General features: G+C 37.4%; 1 protein-coding gene across 3 annotated transcripts in view; it reads right to left on the reverse strand.

The window, feature by feature from the left end:
- The window catches only part of AHCTF1 (AT-hook containing transcription factor 1), an 80,228-nt gene that overhangs the window by 14,249 nt on the left and 48,541 nt on the right, over positions 1–17,438 (reverse strand). For all 3 annotated transcript variants that reach the window (XM_036918398.2, XM_057507865.1, XM_036918397.2), the window contains exons 22-27: positions 12,116–12,260; positions 11,902–12,033; positions 11,050–11,200; positions 10,445–10,595; positions 10,035–10,139; positions 953–1,145 (exon numbers count right to left, since the gene is read on the reverse strand). In XM_036918398.2, coding sequence (XP_036774293.2) covers positions 953–1,145; positions 10,035–10,139; positions 10,445–10,595; positions 11,050–11,200; positions 11,902–12,033; positions 12,116–12,260 — 877 coding nt within the window. The remainder of the gene's footprint in view (positions 1–952; positions 1,146–10,034; positions 10,140–10,444; positions 10,596–11,049; positions 11,201–11,901; positions 12,034–12,115; positions 12,261–17,438) is intronic.

Below are 17,438 nucleotides of genomic sequence, written 5' to 3' on the forward strand. Positions count from 1 at the left end.
CATTATATCTGTTATAATATTGTATCTTTTATTTTCTAGTAGCAGGCACAAAATTATTCCCTGATTTAATTTCATTTGAACTGAACTAAAGAGAATATAAAATGTGATTTTTTCTGATAAATGAGGAAATTAGAAACACTACTAGATATTAAAAGTCAGGAACTTGACAATCTTATCAACTTTCCTTTAATAACTATTTTAGGACTAGCATTTATTAAAGTAAGTATCTTTTTATTCAACTTGAAAAACAAGAATTTCCTGGCTTCACTATAAATGGTGAATATTCAGAAATAATTTTTTAAAAAATGGGAAGAATGTTCTGGCTGTCACTCTAAAACACTGGACAAATTGTTAAGGGATGGATGACATGTATAACCTTTTCACAATGAGGTGAGAGACCATTTACCAGTCATTAAATGTTTAGTTTTGTGGTTTCTCAGCTAGTAATTTATCAGAGAGGGTGGAGGAAAATGCAATTTGAAGACATATACTGAGAGTAGAAAGGAATAAGAGCTTATAGTTTCATCAAAGTAGTCAGCGAACTGAAGCAAAAAATAAAAACCTAAAAACTAAAAAAGTGTTTGCTAGAACAGCAAAATGGCATCAGAAGGGTTAAAAAATCAAATCCAAGAAAATGAAAGCATTTTTCGAAGATTAAAGGACAATTTATATAATAACCACACAGAGCTTTGCATTACTTTCAGGACAATAGAACTGTTAACCTTGAGTATAATGACAGTTAAGCACAAAGCATAAATTTAGTAGAGTCTGTTTAAGAAGGTGTAAAAATATAGAAAACACTTCAGGAAGGCATCCAAAAGAATAAAAAATAAAAAGACCTAAAATCATCAATTACCCATAGATATTAATTATAAACAGTTTATTTCACCCTGCTACTGGAAAAACAAGAACTTCCTAGCTTCATTATGAATGCTAGAAATGCAATACTCACCTTAACTATAAGAGGAGTTTCAAGTAAATGAAGTTCTGAAGCCCTGGAGGCATTCTGATGCGATCCTTTTAATTGTGAAGTTATTGGCAGTGAACTGGATGCAGAGTGCAAAGGAGATCTTGTGGGTGTTTGCTGAATAAATCCCAAACACTGAGAAGGCTGTGGGACAGGATGAACAACCAAATCCAGTAGTCTGTAAACAGAGTATACAGATGAACAGAAAAGTCCTGGTAACTTATTGAGTTTTTCTGAAGAAACAAAAGAATTTAGTATCCCATTTAATTACTAAAATTCTACATTCACTGGTAAATATGATCACTATATGAAAATACAAATTCAGTAAGTATATTAATGTAATGACACCATTAGTTCATAAAGTCAGGAAATTAATCCAGTAGCCAAAAAAAGGAGAATTGGAAATTTTAGATAATGACCAAAACAAAACAAAGGAGTTCTAGTCCTCCGCCTTTACCAATATTGACTTACTGACTGCCCCACTCTGTGCCAAAACATTTGTTTTCAAATGAAGATGAACTGCTAGTGATTTAATATAGTAAGGAAAACAGGCAATGGTTCCATGTGCTACAATTTATTTTTACAAACACATAAAAATTCCTTTTAATTTCTGGTGCATCATTTGCATAGGTCACTCCCCTTTCCCGATTTCCTAACAGACTATCTTATGGTTATATTTTCTAGCACTAAAACCAGTATCTTCTTACTGCCCCCAAATGCCTATTTGACTTAGCTAAGAATAATCAGAAAAGTGCAGCATGTTTTCGTACCCAGAAATAAAACTTCCAGTTGCTCTGCCTTCCCCATCATCTGTACATTCAGGTGAGATTTTCACAATTAGGGGTGGCAGACCAACATAGATCACAGAGGCTTTAAGACCCAACCAGTTACCCAGTGGGGAAATATTTACAAAAAGCATTTTCTTAATACAGGGTCTTCCTATTTATTACCCTGTACTAAGCATAGCTTTGAGATTTCCACCAAACCAAGACCATCCAACCACAGTGCTAGACATTTCTTTCTCTATTGCCTGTTCTGATTTTTTGTTTCTTTCTCTACCTCACTTGTATTCAAATTTTCTATCTGTAAACTATTTGCTTATTTTTTTAATTGAAGAATCCTAAACAGGTATTTTGTTAAAAAATTAGTATTTATGTTTAAGGTGCCTATTTATGAATGATTGCTTCTCAAAAGCAGGGCCTAAGGAACAAATGGTACCTACAGTAAAAACAAAATTCTTATACTAACAAGACAATATACTTAAACTATACTAAAAAAAAAAAGAAAAAATTTGATCATGGTATTTTCTAAAGAAAATCTTAAGTATTGCATTAGATCATAAGATTTCCTCAGTAATATTCCATGCTCCAAATATGTAATACATTTTAGAAAACAGATCATGCACATACACAAAACATAAATTACACAAAATAGCATTTAACCTTACTATATATATGTGGTATGCACTGGCAATATCTAGTCTATTCAGTTTGATTTAGAGATATGCTAGTCACAATCCATTTAGTTTACTTAGTACTCACTAATGAAAACCAGTTTGAAAAATACAAAATTAGGGAATGGAATGAAGTAAGAGGTAAATATTCACACTTCAGTTGTCTCTCTTCTATTTGAATTAACACTGGTTTTAAAGGATTCTCAAATACTTCTTTAGGTCCTTAGGTCATTAGTCAAGAGTCTTAAAAACTTTTATTCTTCCCTTCTTGAATCCCAGATCTTAAAGCACAAAAGGACAAAGTAAAAGTGACTTGTTAAAAAAAAATACGACTATTGGTAGGAAAACAGAATGTCAGCAATAATGACTTCTATTTGAAACAATCTTCCTATCACCTCATGAGAATAATTAGAGGAAAAAAAACTCAACCTAATTAAATCTAATCTCCCAAATGGAAAACCTTTTCAAGCTTTGAAAATATGTCCATTATAAACACTATAAATAGCTTTGTTTATAAGTTTGTAAGATATTAAATTATTCTGAGTACCTTGTTCTTAGTATTACAAATTTAGAAAAGTTTATTCCCATAAAATAATGTAATTTGGTCTCTGATAAGATGTAAACAAAAATTTACACTGATCATGGGCATATTAATAAACAGGAAGATTCAATAAAGTAAGAGACACTTGTTCTCTAATATTGATGATTATGATCACTTTTCAACTATCCGATTTTCTTAGATACTTAAAATCACAATTTCACCTTTGAAGCAAAACTTCAAATATTTACTCTTTTAATATCATAGGTTAAGATATTAAAATACTACCGCATCTGAAAACTTTGGAAATTTTTAGTACGCTGTTGTACAGTAGAAAGCCTCAATGAACCAACCAAAATTATTCAGGAACTATAAAAACAACCGTCATTCATGAACAAATCAACAAGGAGACTATATTAAAGAAAGCAAGTTAAAATGGCTTATTTTGCTCATGACTTTGATAAAACAAAGTTTGCTTTTCACTAAGTAGTCCTGAAATTATCACATAAAAATTCTAAGTAAGAGTTTGGGAAGATGGCGGCATGAGTAGGGCAGTGGAAATCTCCTCCCAAAACCATATATATTTTTGAAAATACAACAAATAAAACTACGCCTAACAGACAGACCAGAGGATACAGTACGCCAGGCTACATCTTCATCTGCTAGAATGCAGCTTCTCACGAAGGGGGTAAGATACAAGCCGCGACCTGGTGGGACGCAAGCGCTCCCCAAACCCCAGCCCACCAGCGGGAGGAAAGGAGTTGAGCGGGGAGGGAGTGGAAGCCCAGGACTGATAAATAACCAGCTCTAGTAATCCACACTGGGAGAGCAGACACACATTGCATGGTGTGCTGGATATTAGGGAAACAGAAAAGTAAAATCTGTGAGCGGGTCCCCGCCGCCAGCTCCCCTGGGACAAAAGAAAAGCGAGTGCTTTTTCAAAGTCTTAAAGGGACAGGAGCCTCACAGCTGGACGGAATACTCCAGGCACACTCAGCCCAGCAGCTGGGAATCCTGGGGAACTTCAGCCACCATAACTCCCTGGGAGACAACACAGCTATGAAGCCCCTCACAGTGATAAACAGCCTGCTGTTCATTCCTGCTCCCGCAAGGCCCTGGCAGAGCAGCCTGAGAGCGGCCATGCCCACAGCAGCCGCCCAGAGCCTCTACCTAGTGCGCAGCTGCGTGGGCCAGATCCAAAAGCTGCTGCTGGTGAACAGTTGCCCAGTGCTGGCAGGGGAAGCTGGGGCAAGGTGTGAAGAGGTGCCGTTCTCGCAGGAGAGCACACTGGGAGCTCTGAGATGCCCTGCCCTCCGCGGCTCAGGAAATTAACCCAGAGCCTGCTCCCAGGGTGTGGGTAATAGGCACAGGCAGCGGAGAAGGGCAAGGCGACCAGCAAGCAGGAAGGGACTTTGTTCTCCCAGCTAACATACGCACTACCTGCCTATGATTACCACTATCGCCATGAAAAGGAAGAAGAATTTGGTCCAGTCCAGAATCACCCAGACAACCCCTAAGAGAGGCCCTAGGGAGATAGATTTAACCAATCTTCCTGAAAAATAATTCAAAATAAAGGTCATAACCATCCTGATGGACCTGTAGAGAAATATGCAAGAGCTAAAGGATCAAGATGGGAGGGAGAATACAGAAATAAAACAATCTCTGGAAGGACTTAAGAGCAGACAGGACGAGGTGCAAGAGACTACTAATGGAATAGAAATCAGAGAACAGGAACACAGAAAAGCTGAGGCAGAGAGAGATAAAAGGATCTCCAGGAATGAAAGAATATTAAGAGAACTGTGTGACCAATCCAAATGGAACAATATTTGCATTATAGGAGTACCAGAAGAAGAGAGAGAAAAAGGGATAGAAAGTCTCTTTGAAGAAATAATTGGTGAAAACTTCCCCAAACTGGGGGAGGAAATAGTCTCTCAGATCATGGAGGCTCACAGATCTCCCAACACAAGGGACAAAAGGAGGACACCACCAAGACATATAATAATTAAAATGGCAAAGATCAAAGACAAGGACAGAGATTTAAACGCAGCCAGAGAGAGAAAAAAGGCCACCTACAAAGGAAAACCCATCAGGCTAACATCAGACTTCTCAAAAGAAACCTTACAGGCCAGAAGAGAATGGCATGATATATTTAATGTAATGAAACAGAAAAGCCTTGAACCAAGAATACTGTTATCCAGAACGATTATCATTTAAATATGAAGGAGGGATTAAACAAATCCCAGAAAAGCAAAAGTTGAGGATTTTGCCTCCCACAAACCACCTCTACAGGATATTTTAAAGGGACTGCTCTAGATGGAAGCACTCCTAAGGCTAAATAGATGTCATCAGAGAAAATAAAATCACACCAAAGAAAGCAGACCAACCAAATACTAAATAAACGCAAAAAATAAATCAACTATTCATAAAAGCAGTCAAAGGAAACACAAGAGTACAGATTAAAACACCTAATATAAAGAATGGAGGAGGAGGAATAAGAAGGGAGAGAATCATCAGACTGTGTTTATGATAGCTTAGTAAGCAAATTAAGTTAGACGATTAGATAGTAAAGAAACTGCTCTTGAACCTTTGGTAACCACGAATCTAAAGCCTGCAATGACAATAAGTACATATCTTTCAATAATCACCCTAATTGTAAATGGACTGAATGCACCAATCAAAAGACACAGAGTAACAGAAGGGATAAAAAAGCAAGACCAATCTATATGCTGCTTACAAGGGACTCACCTCAAACCCAAAGACACGCACAGACTAAAAGTCAAGGGATGTAAAAAGATATTTCATGCAAACAATAGGGAGAAAAGAGCAGGTGTTGCAGTACTTGTATCAGACAAAGTAGACTTCAAAACAAAGTAAGAGATAAACAAAGACATTACATTATGATAAAGGGGTCGGTCCAATAAGAGGATATAGCCATTATAAATATATATGTACCCAATACAGGAGCACCAATATATGTGAAAGAAATACTAACAGACTTAAAGGAGGAAATAGAATGCACTGCATTCGTTCTAGACTTCAACACACCACTCACTTCAAAGGACAGATCCACCAGACAGAAAATAAGTAAGGATACAGAGGCACTGAACAACACACTAGAACAGATGAACCTAACAGACATCTACAGAACTCTACACCCAAAAGCAGCAGGATACACATCCCTCTCAAGTGCACATGGAACATTTCCAGAATAGAACACCTACTAGGCCACAAAAAGAGCCTCAGTACATTAAAAAAGATTAAAATTCTACCAAACAACTTCTCAGAACACAAAGGTATAAAACTAGAAATAAATTGTACAGAGAAAGCAAAAAGGCTACAAACACATGGAGGCTTAACAACATGCTCCTAAATAATCAATGGATCAACAACCAAATTAAAATAGAGATCAATCAATATATGGAGACAAATGACAACAGCACAAAGCCCCAACTTCTGTGGGATGCAGCAAAGGCAGTTCTAAGAGGAAAGTATATAGCAATCCAGACATATTTAAAGAAGAACAATTCCAAATGAATAGTCTAAAGTCACAATTATTGAAACTGGAAAAAGAAGAACAAATGAGGTGCAAAGTCAGCAGAAGGAGGGACATAATAAAGATCAGAGAAGAAATAAATAAAATTGAGAAGAATAAAACAATAGAAAAAAAAAATCAATGAAACCAAGAGCTGGTTCTTTGAGAAAATAAACAAAATAGATAAGCCCCTAGCCAGACTTATTAAGGGAAAAAGAGTATCTCCACACATAAACAGAATCAGAAATGAGAAAGGAAAAATCACGACAGACCCCACAGAAATACAAAGAATTATGAGATGAGAATCGCTATGCTAACAAACTGGAAAACCTAGAAGAAATGGACAACTTCCTATAAAAACACAACCTTCCAAGACTGACCAAGGAAGAAGCAGAAAATCTAAACAGAACAATTACCAGCAACGAAATTGAATGGGTAATCAAAGAACTACCGAAGAACAAAACCCCCAGACCAGGTGGATTTACCGCTGAATTTTATCAGACATATAAAGAAGACATAATACCCATTCTCCTTAAAGTTTTCCAAAAAATAGAAGAGGAGGGAATACTTCCAAACTCATTCTATGAAGCCAGCATCACTCTAATATCAAAACCAGGGAAAGATCCCACCAAAAAAGAAAATTACAGACCAATATCCCTGATGAACACAGATGCAAAAACACTCAACAAAATATTAGCAAACCGAATTAAAAAATACATCAAGAAGATCATACACCATGATCAAGTGGGATGCAACTCAGGGATGCAAGGAGGGTACAACATTTGAAAATCCATCAACAACATCAACCACATCAACAGAAAGAAGGACAAAAACCACATGATCATCTTCATAGATGCTGAAAAAGCATTTGACAAAATTCAACATCCATTCATGATAAAAACTTTCCACAAAATGGGTATAGAGGGCAAGTATCTCAACATAATAAAGGCCATATATGACAAACCCACAGCCAACATCATACTTAACAGTGAGAAGCTGAAAGCCTTTCCTCTAAGATTGGGAACAAGACAGGGATGCCCACTCTCCCCACTGTTATTCAACATAGTACTGGAGGTCCTAGCCATGGCAATCAGACAAAACAAAGAAATACAAGGCATCCAGGTTGATAAAGAAGAAGTCAAACTGTCACTATTTGCAGATGACATGATATTGTACATAAAAAACCCTAAAGAATCCACTCCAAAACTACTAGAACTAATATCTGAATTCAGCAAAGTTGCAGGATACAAAATTAATACACAGAAATCTGTTGCTTTCCTATACACTAACGATGAACTAGCAGAAAGAGAAATCAGGAAAACAATTCCATTCACAATTGCATCAAAAAGAATAAAATACCTAGGAATAAACCTAACCAAGGAAGTGAAAGGCCTATACCCTGAAAACTACAAGATAGTCTTAAGAGAAATTGAAGAGGACACTAACAAATGGAAACTCATCCCATGCTCTTGGCTAGGAAGAACTAACATTGTCAAAATGGCCATCCTGCATAAAGCAATCTATAGATTCAATGCAATCCCTATCAAAATACCAACAGCATTCTTCAACGAACTGGAACAAATAGTTTTAAAATTCATATGGAACCACAAAAGACACCGAACAGCCAAAGCATTTCAGAGAAGGAAGAATAAAGCAGGGGGGATCTCGCTTCCCAACTTCAAACTCTACTACAAAGCCACAGTAATCAAGACAATTTGGTACTGGCACAAGAACAGAGCCACAGACCAGTGGAATAGGAAAGAGTGCAGATATGAACCCAAACATACATGGCCAATTAATATGAACTAGCAGAAAGAGAAATCAGGAAAACAATTCCATTCACAATTGCATCAAAAAGAATAAAATACCTAGGAATAAACCTAACCAAGGAAGTGAAAGGCCTATACCCTGAAAACTACAAGATAGTCTTAAGAGCAAACAATAAAGGAGCCATGGACATACAATGGGGAAATGACAGTCTCTTCAGCAGCAGGTGTTGGCAAAACTGAACAGCTACATGTAAGAGAATGAAACTGGGTCACTGTCAAACCCCACACACAAAAGAATATTCAAAATGGATCAAAGACCTGAATGTAAATCATGAAACCATAAAACTCTTAGAAAAAAACATAGGCAAAAATCTCTTGGACATAAACATGAGCGACTTCTTCATGAACATATCTCCCCAGGCAAGGGAAACAAAAGCAAAAATGAACAAGTGGGACTATATCAAGCTGAAAAGCTTCTGTATAGCAAAGGACACCACCAATAGAACAAAAAGGCATCCTACAGTATGGGAGAATATATTCATAAATGACAGATCTGATAAAGAGTTGACATCCAAAATATATAAAGAGCTCATGCACCTCAACAAACAAAAAGCAAGTAATCAAATACAAAAATGGTCAGAGGAGCTGAACACAGTTCTCCAAAGAAGAAATTCAGATGGCCAACAGACACATGAAAAGTTGCTCCACTTCGCTAGTCATCAGAGAAATGCAAATTAAAGCCACAGTGAGATATCACCTCACACCAGTAAGGATCGCCACCATCCAAAAGACAAACAACAACAAATGTTGGCGAGGTTGTGGAGAAAGGGGAACCCTCCTACACTGCTGTTGGGAATGTAAATTAGTTCAACCATTGTGGAAAGCAGTATGGAGGTTCCTCAAAAAGCTCAAAATAGAAATACATTTTGACCCAGGAATTCTACTCCTAGGTTACCCTAAGAATGCAGCAGCCCAGTTTGAAAAAGACAGATGCACCCTATGTTTATTGCAGCACTATTTACAATAGCCAAGAACTGGAAGCAACCTAAGTGGAAGAGCAACCTAAGTGTCCATCAGCAGATGAATGGATAAAGATGTGGTACATATACAGAATGGAATATTATTCAGCCCTAAGAAGAAAACAAATCCTACCATTTATAACAACATGGATTGAGCTAGAGGGTATTATGCTCAGTGAAATAAGCCAGGCGGAAAAAGAAAAGTACCAAATGATTTCACTCATCTGTGGAGCATAATAACAAAGCAAGAACTGAAGGTACAAAACAGCAGCAGAATGACAGAACCCAAGAATGGACTAACAGTTATGAAAGAGAAAGGGACTGCGGGAGGATGGATGGGAAGGGAGGGATAAGGGGTTGGAGGGAAGAAAGAGGGCATTATGATTAGCATGTATAATGAGGTGGGGGCACAGGGAGGGCTGTACAACACAGAGAAGACAAGCAGTTACTCTATAGCATCTTACTACGCTGATGGACAGAGACTGTAATGGGGCATGTGGGGGATACTTGGTGATGGGAGGAGTCTAGTAAACATAATGCTCCTCATGTAGTTGTAGATTAATGATACCAAGAAAAAAAAATTCTAAGTAGACTACCAAATAATGTACAATTTCCTAAAATTACTATACCACTGCCAATATCATAAATAAAAAGAAAGTATTAAAAACTCATCAACTATTTGTAAAGTTTTAAAAACAATTAAAAATTACAGTGGAATTACTAACATGGTGTCTTTAAAAAATAATAAGTTCTTACCTTAAAATTTTTTGTGATGCTTTTGAAACTGGTGTTCCAACAAATGCCTCAGGCAACTCTGGATCTGGCAGAGAATATACTATAGGAGATGGTTCTATTTTAGAACTACAAAGAAAGTAAAATTTAAGTTTTGATTATGTCTCTTAAGGAGCATTAAATTTAATGCTATAGAATGAGGTGGAATTTGATGGGAGAAGAGGGATTTCAATGTTTTACTTTGTACATTACTCCCTACTTATAAAAAACAATGAACATAATTGTTTCCAAACTTAAAGAAAAAAAATTCTTGTAAGAAAAGTAACCAACATAACTTTTTACATATATTTATGAACTCTAAAGTATTGTTTATAAATGCTGTATCAAGGGAAGATGAACAAGCAGCATGACACAAAAAGTGTAAGAATACATACCTATTACAGCCTGGGATGGTATTTTTAGGTTCATTGCTTGCCCAAACCTCTCCAATTTTAGATAACACATTACCGATGAACGTAGATCTTGTTAACACAGTTCCTTTTACAGCTTGCTTTGGAACTGCTGATAATGGTTTGGGTCGAGGAACTGTAAAATGAAAAATGTAGGACTTAATTTCATCTCTAACATCTGGATTTTAATAGAAGATTAATATAAAAGAGTGATTGGAAAATAAGGATCACAAGGTAAGAGTAGTTAAAATTATATTTAGCTTAGCAACATCTATGCAGAAATTTAACAATTGGCGTTTAGGGGATGGTGAAAGAATTATCTCACATATTGTCCAAAAGGTGAGAAAAGCCTTCAGAAAATGAAACAAAAGTGAGTTCTTTCATTCTGTACTACATTATTAAATAAAGCATAAAAACTTCCAAGAAAGCCTCATATTTCATGGTATAGAGAGGCCAGGACAAAAAGCACCATTGTGATGAATCAAAGCAAAAGTGAGCTAAATATAAAGTTGTAATAATAGTTTCAGAAGGTAATCATTCAGTATCTTTACTCACCCAATACTTTATGATATTTTTCAATATAACCTTACCTTCTCGAAGAACTGATGATGTTGACAGATGGTAAGGCTTAGCTCGCCCAATGGCTAATTTTCGCTGGACTCTAGGAAGGATTTTCCTGTATTGGTCTAATATAGAATTTCGAGCCACTGATCTCTCCCGCAAACGAGGGTCACGATCATTCTATTGAACATTAAATAACAATAAATTAATTAAGTTTAATCTTCACAAAGTGTTAGGTGCTATGTTCATTCGCCATTTAAAATATAATTACCAATACCTAAGAATATCTTCTTCCTCCCTACACATCCATTGCTCCAAGCCAAGTAACTTCATATACACACCTACTTTACAAATCCTTACCCATCAATAAATTCCAAGTCTCTCCTACCCAGCCTTGATTCTTCACAATTAATAAAAACAATGTTTATTACTACTAAGCACCTACATGTGTCAGGCAACATATTACTTTACACAAACCTCTGTGCATCCTCAGAGATACTGTCATTTTAAAGATGAGGAAACCAAGCCTTAGAGTCTTCCAAACACAGAGCAAATTAAGGAAGAATCAGTCTGACACCTGAGGCCCATGCTCTTTGTACTATGTAACTCCACTGCTGTCCTTGACCTCTTCTTCTTGCTTTCCCTGAGTGAAATATTTAGTCTGGCAAGACTGGGCAAATATCTAAACAGAAATGGCATGTATAAAAGACTTAGATTAATAATGCTCTGTTCCCAATACTGCTACAGAAGGTAAGAAGAGGGTTCCAAGTTCAAGATGATATAAAAAGCCTAATGGTCACCACACTACAAGCTCTTATATAACAAAGTCACCAGTTTTCCTTATTCTCTTGTATCTCATAATAAAAGAAGTTTAATTATACCATAAGATTAGTCTTCAAAGTTTGGTTCAGCTTCAAGGCAGGGATGTAATTGGCACGCTGTAAATGGTGAACTACAAGGAATTCCTGATTCTGAACACTGGTGCTGGACTGCAAAAATTGCACCAAACACTCCTAGGAAGAACAAAATAGATTTGTAAGCTACTAACTAATCCTAAATTTCTGGTAAGTTTGTTTATACGGATAAAGTCATTACCTGCTCAGTGTCTGTAAATGGTAACTTCAGTAGATCCTCCATTAAGCCAATTTCCTGACAAACTTCATACGTGTGCTTTAGTAACTCCTCTACATTCAACCTATTAGAATGTTGCCGCAGTAAACTCCAGGCCTCAACCATGCACCTGAAAACAGTATTTTTCCAAGTACAGTTTTAGAAAAAAAACTATTAAAAATATTCAAAACAAAGAGAGAGAGGAAAAGGTGGTGGAGTGAGGAGTGTGGCAGAAATCGCCTCCCAAAACCACATATATTTTGAAAATACAGCAAATACAACTATTCCTAAAAAAGTGACAAGAAGTAATAGTACACCAGCCAGTCTACACATCTGCAAGAACCCAACATCTCACGGAAAAGAGTAAAGTACAAAGCTGCGACCTGGAGGGATCCGGGCACTCCACCCACCCCAACTCACCAGTGGGAGGAAAAGAATCAGAGCGGGGAGGGAGTGGAAGCACAGGACTGCTAAATACCTAGCCCTAGACATCTACCCCGGGAACACAGACCCACATTGCATGGTACTCTGGAGACTAGAGGGGCTGAAAAGCAAAGTCTGAGGCCAAGACTGAGAACAGGTTCCCAAAACTGGCTGCCCTGGGACAAAAGAAAAGCAGGCACTTTAAAAGTCTTAAAGGGGCAAGGGTTCAACAGGTGGACAAAATCATCCTGGCACACTCGGCCAGCAGGCTGGGAACTTTCAGGAGCTTCAGGTGCCCTACCCCCTGGTTGGCAACACAGCCCCAAGGCCCCTCACTGTAAAACAGCCTGCTGTTCTTTCCTCCGTACCAGCACCTGTGCGCAAACTGGCTGTCCCTGCCACTGCTGCAGACCAGCCGGAGGGCAGCCCCGCCTACAGCAACTACGCACCTTAACACAGAAGCTTCTCCCTGTGCATGGCTAACCAGCCCAGACCCAGAGGCTGATCCCTCCACATGGCTGACCAGCACAGACAGTGGAGACGGGCAGTGAGACCATGGCAAAAGGGGCTTTGTTCTCATGGCAGAACCTGCGCTGCTCACCTACAACCACAACTGCTGCCAACACCCTAGGCCATCCCAAGGGTCGCCCCGCCCACGGCAATTAGGAGATTAACTCAGAGGCTGCTCCCTGTGCGCAGTTAACTGGCACAGACAGCAGAGACAGGCACAGTGAACAACAAGCAGGAAGGGACTTTGTCCTCCCAGCTGACACCCACGCCACTCGCCAGTGACTATTCCCATCGTTTCAGGACTATGAAAAGGCAGAAGAACCTTGTTCAATCCAAAATCCCTCAAACACCAGAAAGAGGGCTTGGTGAGACTGAAATCAACAATTTTCCTGAAAAAGAATTGAAAATAAACTCGTAAGCATGCTGATGGGGCTACAGAATATTCAAGAGCTAAGGGACAAATTTAGGAGGGAGATAAGAGAAATGAAACAAACAATGGAGGGATTTAAAAGCAGATTAGATGAGGTGGAGGAGACTGTTAAGGGAACATAAATCAGAGAACAGGAATACAGAGAAGCTGACACAGAGAAAGAAAAAAGGATCTCTAGGAATGAAAGAATATTAACAGAACTATGTGACCAAACCAAATGCAACAATATTTGCATTATAGCGGTACCAGAAGAAGAAGAGAGAAAAAGGGATAAAGTGTCTCTGAAGAAATAATTGCTGAAAACTTTCCAAATCCGGGGAGGGAAATAGTTTCTCAGGCTAAGGAAGTCCACAGATCTCCAAACACAAGGACCCAAGAAGGACAACAACAAGATATATAATTAAAATGGTAAAGATCAAAGACAAGGACAGAGTATTAAAAGCAGCCAGAGAGAGAAAAAAGATCATCTACAAAGGAAAACCCATCAGGCTATCATCAGACTTCTCAACAGAAACCTTACAGGCCAGAAGGGAGTGGCATGATATATTCAATGCAATGAAACAGAAGGGCCTCGAACCAAGAATACCCCACCCAGCAAGATTATCATTTAGATTTCAAGGAGGGATTAAACAATTCCCAGATAAGCAGAAGTTGAGGGAATTTACCTCCCACAAATCATCTCTACAGTATATTTTAAAGAGACTGCTCTAGGTGGAAGTATGCTAAGCTAAATAGCTGTCACCAGAGAAAATAAAAGCACAGCAAAGGAAGCAGACCGATTAAGTACTAACCAAATGCAAAATCAAATCAGCTACCCACAAAGTCAGTCAAGGTATACACAAAGAGTACAGAATATGAAAGCTAACGTATAAAGAGTGGAGGAGGAAGAAAAAGGAGAGAAAAAAGAAGCATTATACTGTGTTTATAATAGCATAATAAGTGAGTTAAGGTAGACTGCCAGATAGTAAAGAAGCTGCTCTTGAACCTTTGGTAAACACAAATCTAAAGCCTGCAGTGGCAATAAGTACCTATCTATCAATAATCACCCTAAATGTAAATGGACTGAATGTACTAATCAAAAGACACAGAGCTACAGAATGGATAAAAAAGCAAGACCCATCTACATGCTGCCTACAAGAGACTCACTTCAAACCCAAAGACATACACAGACTACAAGTGAAGGAATGGAAAAAGATATTTCATGCAAACAATAGTAGGAAAAAAGCAGGTGTCGCAGTACTTGTATCAGATAAAATAGACTTCAAAACAAAGAAAGTAACAAGAGATAAAAAAGGACATTACATATGATAAAGGGGTCAGTCCAAAAAGAGGATATAACCATTATAAATAAATATGCACCCAATATAGGAGCACCCAAGTATGGACAACAAATAGTAACAGAAATGAAGGGGGAAACAGAATGCAATACACTCATTTTAGGAGACTTCAACACACCATTTACTCCAAAGGACAGATCCACCAGACAGAAAATAAAGACATAGAGGCACTGAGCAACACACTAGAACAGATGGACCTAAAAGACATCTATAGAACACTCCACCCAAAAGCAACAGGATACACATTCTTCTCAAGTGCGCATGGAACATTTACCAGAATAGACCACATACTAGGCCATAAAAAGAGTCTCAGCAAATTCAAAAAGACTGAAATTGTACCAACCAACTTCTCAGATCATGAAGGTATAAAACTAGAAATAAATTGTACAAAGAAAACAAAAAGGATCACATATACATGGAGGCTTAACAACATGCTCCTAAATAATCAATGGATCAATGACCAAATTAAAATAGAGATCAAATAATATATGGAGACAATGAAAACAATAGGGCAATGCCCCAACTTATGTGGTACACAGCGAAGGCAGTTCTAAGAGGAAAGTATATAGCAATCCAGGCATATTTAAAGAAGGAAGAACAATCCCAAATGAATAGTCTAAAGTCACAATTACTGAAACTGGAAAAAGAAGAACAAATGTGGCCTAAAGTCAGCAGAAGGAGGGACATAATAAAGATCAGAGCAGAAATAAATAAAATTGAGAAGAATAAAACAACATAAAAAAATCAATAAAATCAAGCGCTGGTTCTTTGAGAAAATTAACACAATAGATAAACCCCTAGCCAGGCTTACTAAGAGAAAAAGGGAATCAACATACATAAACAGAATCAGAAATTAGAAAGGAAAAATCACTATGGACACCACAGAAATACAAAGAATTATTAGAGAATACTATGAAAAATTATATGCTAACAAACTGGATAACCGAGAAGAAATGGACAACTTTCTAGAAAAATACAACCTTCCAAGACTGACCCAGGAAGAAACGGAAAATTTGAACAGACCAATTACCAGCAATGAAATTGAATCAGTAATCAAAAAACTACCTGAGAACAAAACTCCCATACCAGATGACTTCACCACTGAATTTTATTAGACATTTAGAGAAGACATAATACCCATTCTCCTTAAAGTTTTCCAAAAAACAGAAGAGGAGGGAATACTTCCAAATTCATTCTATGAAGCCAGCATCACTCTAATACCAAAACCAAGCAAAAACACCACAAAAAAAGAAAACTACAGACCAATATCCCTGATGAACAGAGGCAAAAATACTCAACAAAATATTAGCAAACCAAATTCAAAAATACATTAAGAGGATCATACATCATGATCAAGTGTGATTTATCCCAGGGATGCAAGGATGTTATAACAGTTGAAAATCCATCAACATCCTCCACTATATCAATAAAAAGGACAAAAATCACATGATCATCACCATAAATGCTGAAAAAGCATTTGATAAAATTCAACACCCATTCATGATAAAAACACTCAATAAAATGGGTACAGAAGGCAACTACCTCAACATAATAAGGGCCATATATGATAAACCACAGCCAACATTATACTTAACAGTGAAAAGCTGAAAGCTTTTCCTCTAAGATCGGGAATAAGACAAGGATGCCCACTCTCCCCGCTTTTATTCAACACAGTACTGGAGGTCCTAGCCATGGTAATCAGACAACACAAAGAAATAAAAGGCATCCAGATTGGCAAGGAAGAAGTCAAACTCTCACTGTTGCAGATGACATGATATTGTACATAAAAAACCCTAAAGAATCCACTCCAAAACTACTGGAACTAATGTCTGAATTTAGCAAAGTTACAGAATACAAAATTAATACACAGAAATTGGTTGCATTTCTATACACTAACGATGAAGTAACAAACAAAGAAATCAGGAAAACATTTTCATTCACAATTGCAACAAAAAGAATGAAATACCTAGGAATAAACCTAGAATAAAATACCTAGGAATAAACCTAACTAACAAAGTAAAAGACCTATACTGTGAGACCTACAAGACACTCGTGAGAGAAATTAAAGAGGACACTAATAAATGTAAATTCATCCCATGGTCTTGGGTAAGAAGAATTAATATTGTCAAAATGGCCATCCTGCCTAAAGCAATCTACAGTTTCAATGCAATCCCTATCAGAATACCAACAACATTCTTCAACGAACTGGAACAAGTAGTTTTAAAATTCACATGGAACCACAAAAGACCCCAAATAGCCAAAGCAATCCTGAGAAGGAAAAATAAAGCAGGGGGGGTATTTCAACTTCAAGCTCTACTACAAAGCCACAGTAATCAAGACAATTTGGTACTTGCACAAGAACAGATCTACAGACCAATGGAACAGGAGAGAGTCCAGATATTAACCCAAGTGTATATGGTCAATTATGATAGCTTCTTCAACAGCTGGTGTTGGCAAAACTGGACAGCTATATGTAAGAGAATGAAACCAGATTACTGCCTGACTCCATACACAAAAGTAAACTCAAAATGGATCAAAGACTTGAATGCAAGTCATGAAAACATAAAACTCTTAGAAGAAAACATATGCAAAACTCTCTTGAATATAA

The sequence above is a fragment of the Manis pentadactyla genome, chromosome 9 (genome assembly GCF_030020395.1).
Source record: "Manis pentadactyla isolate mManPen7 chromosome 9, mManPen7.hap1, whole genome shotgun sequence".
In the NCBI taxonomy this organism is placed as follows: Eukaryota; Metazoa; Chordata; class Mammalia; order Pholidota; family Manidae; genus Manis; species Manis pentadactyla.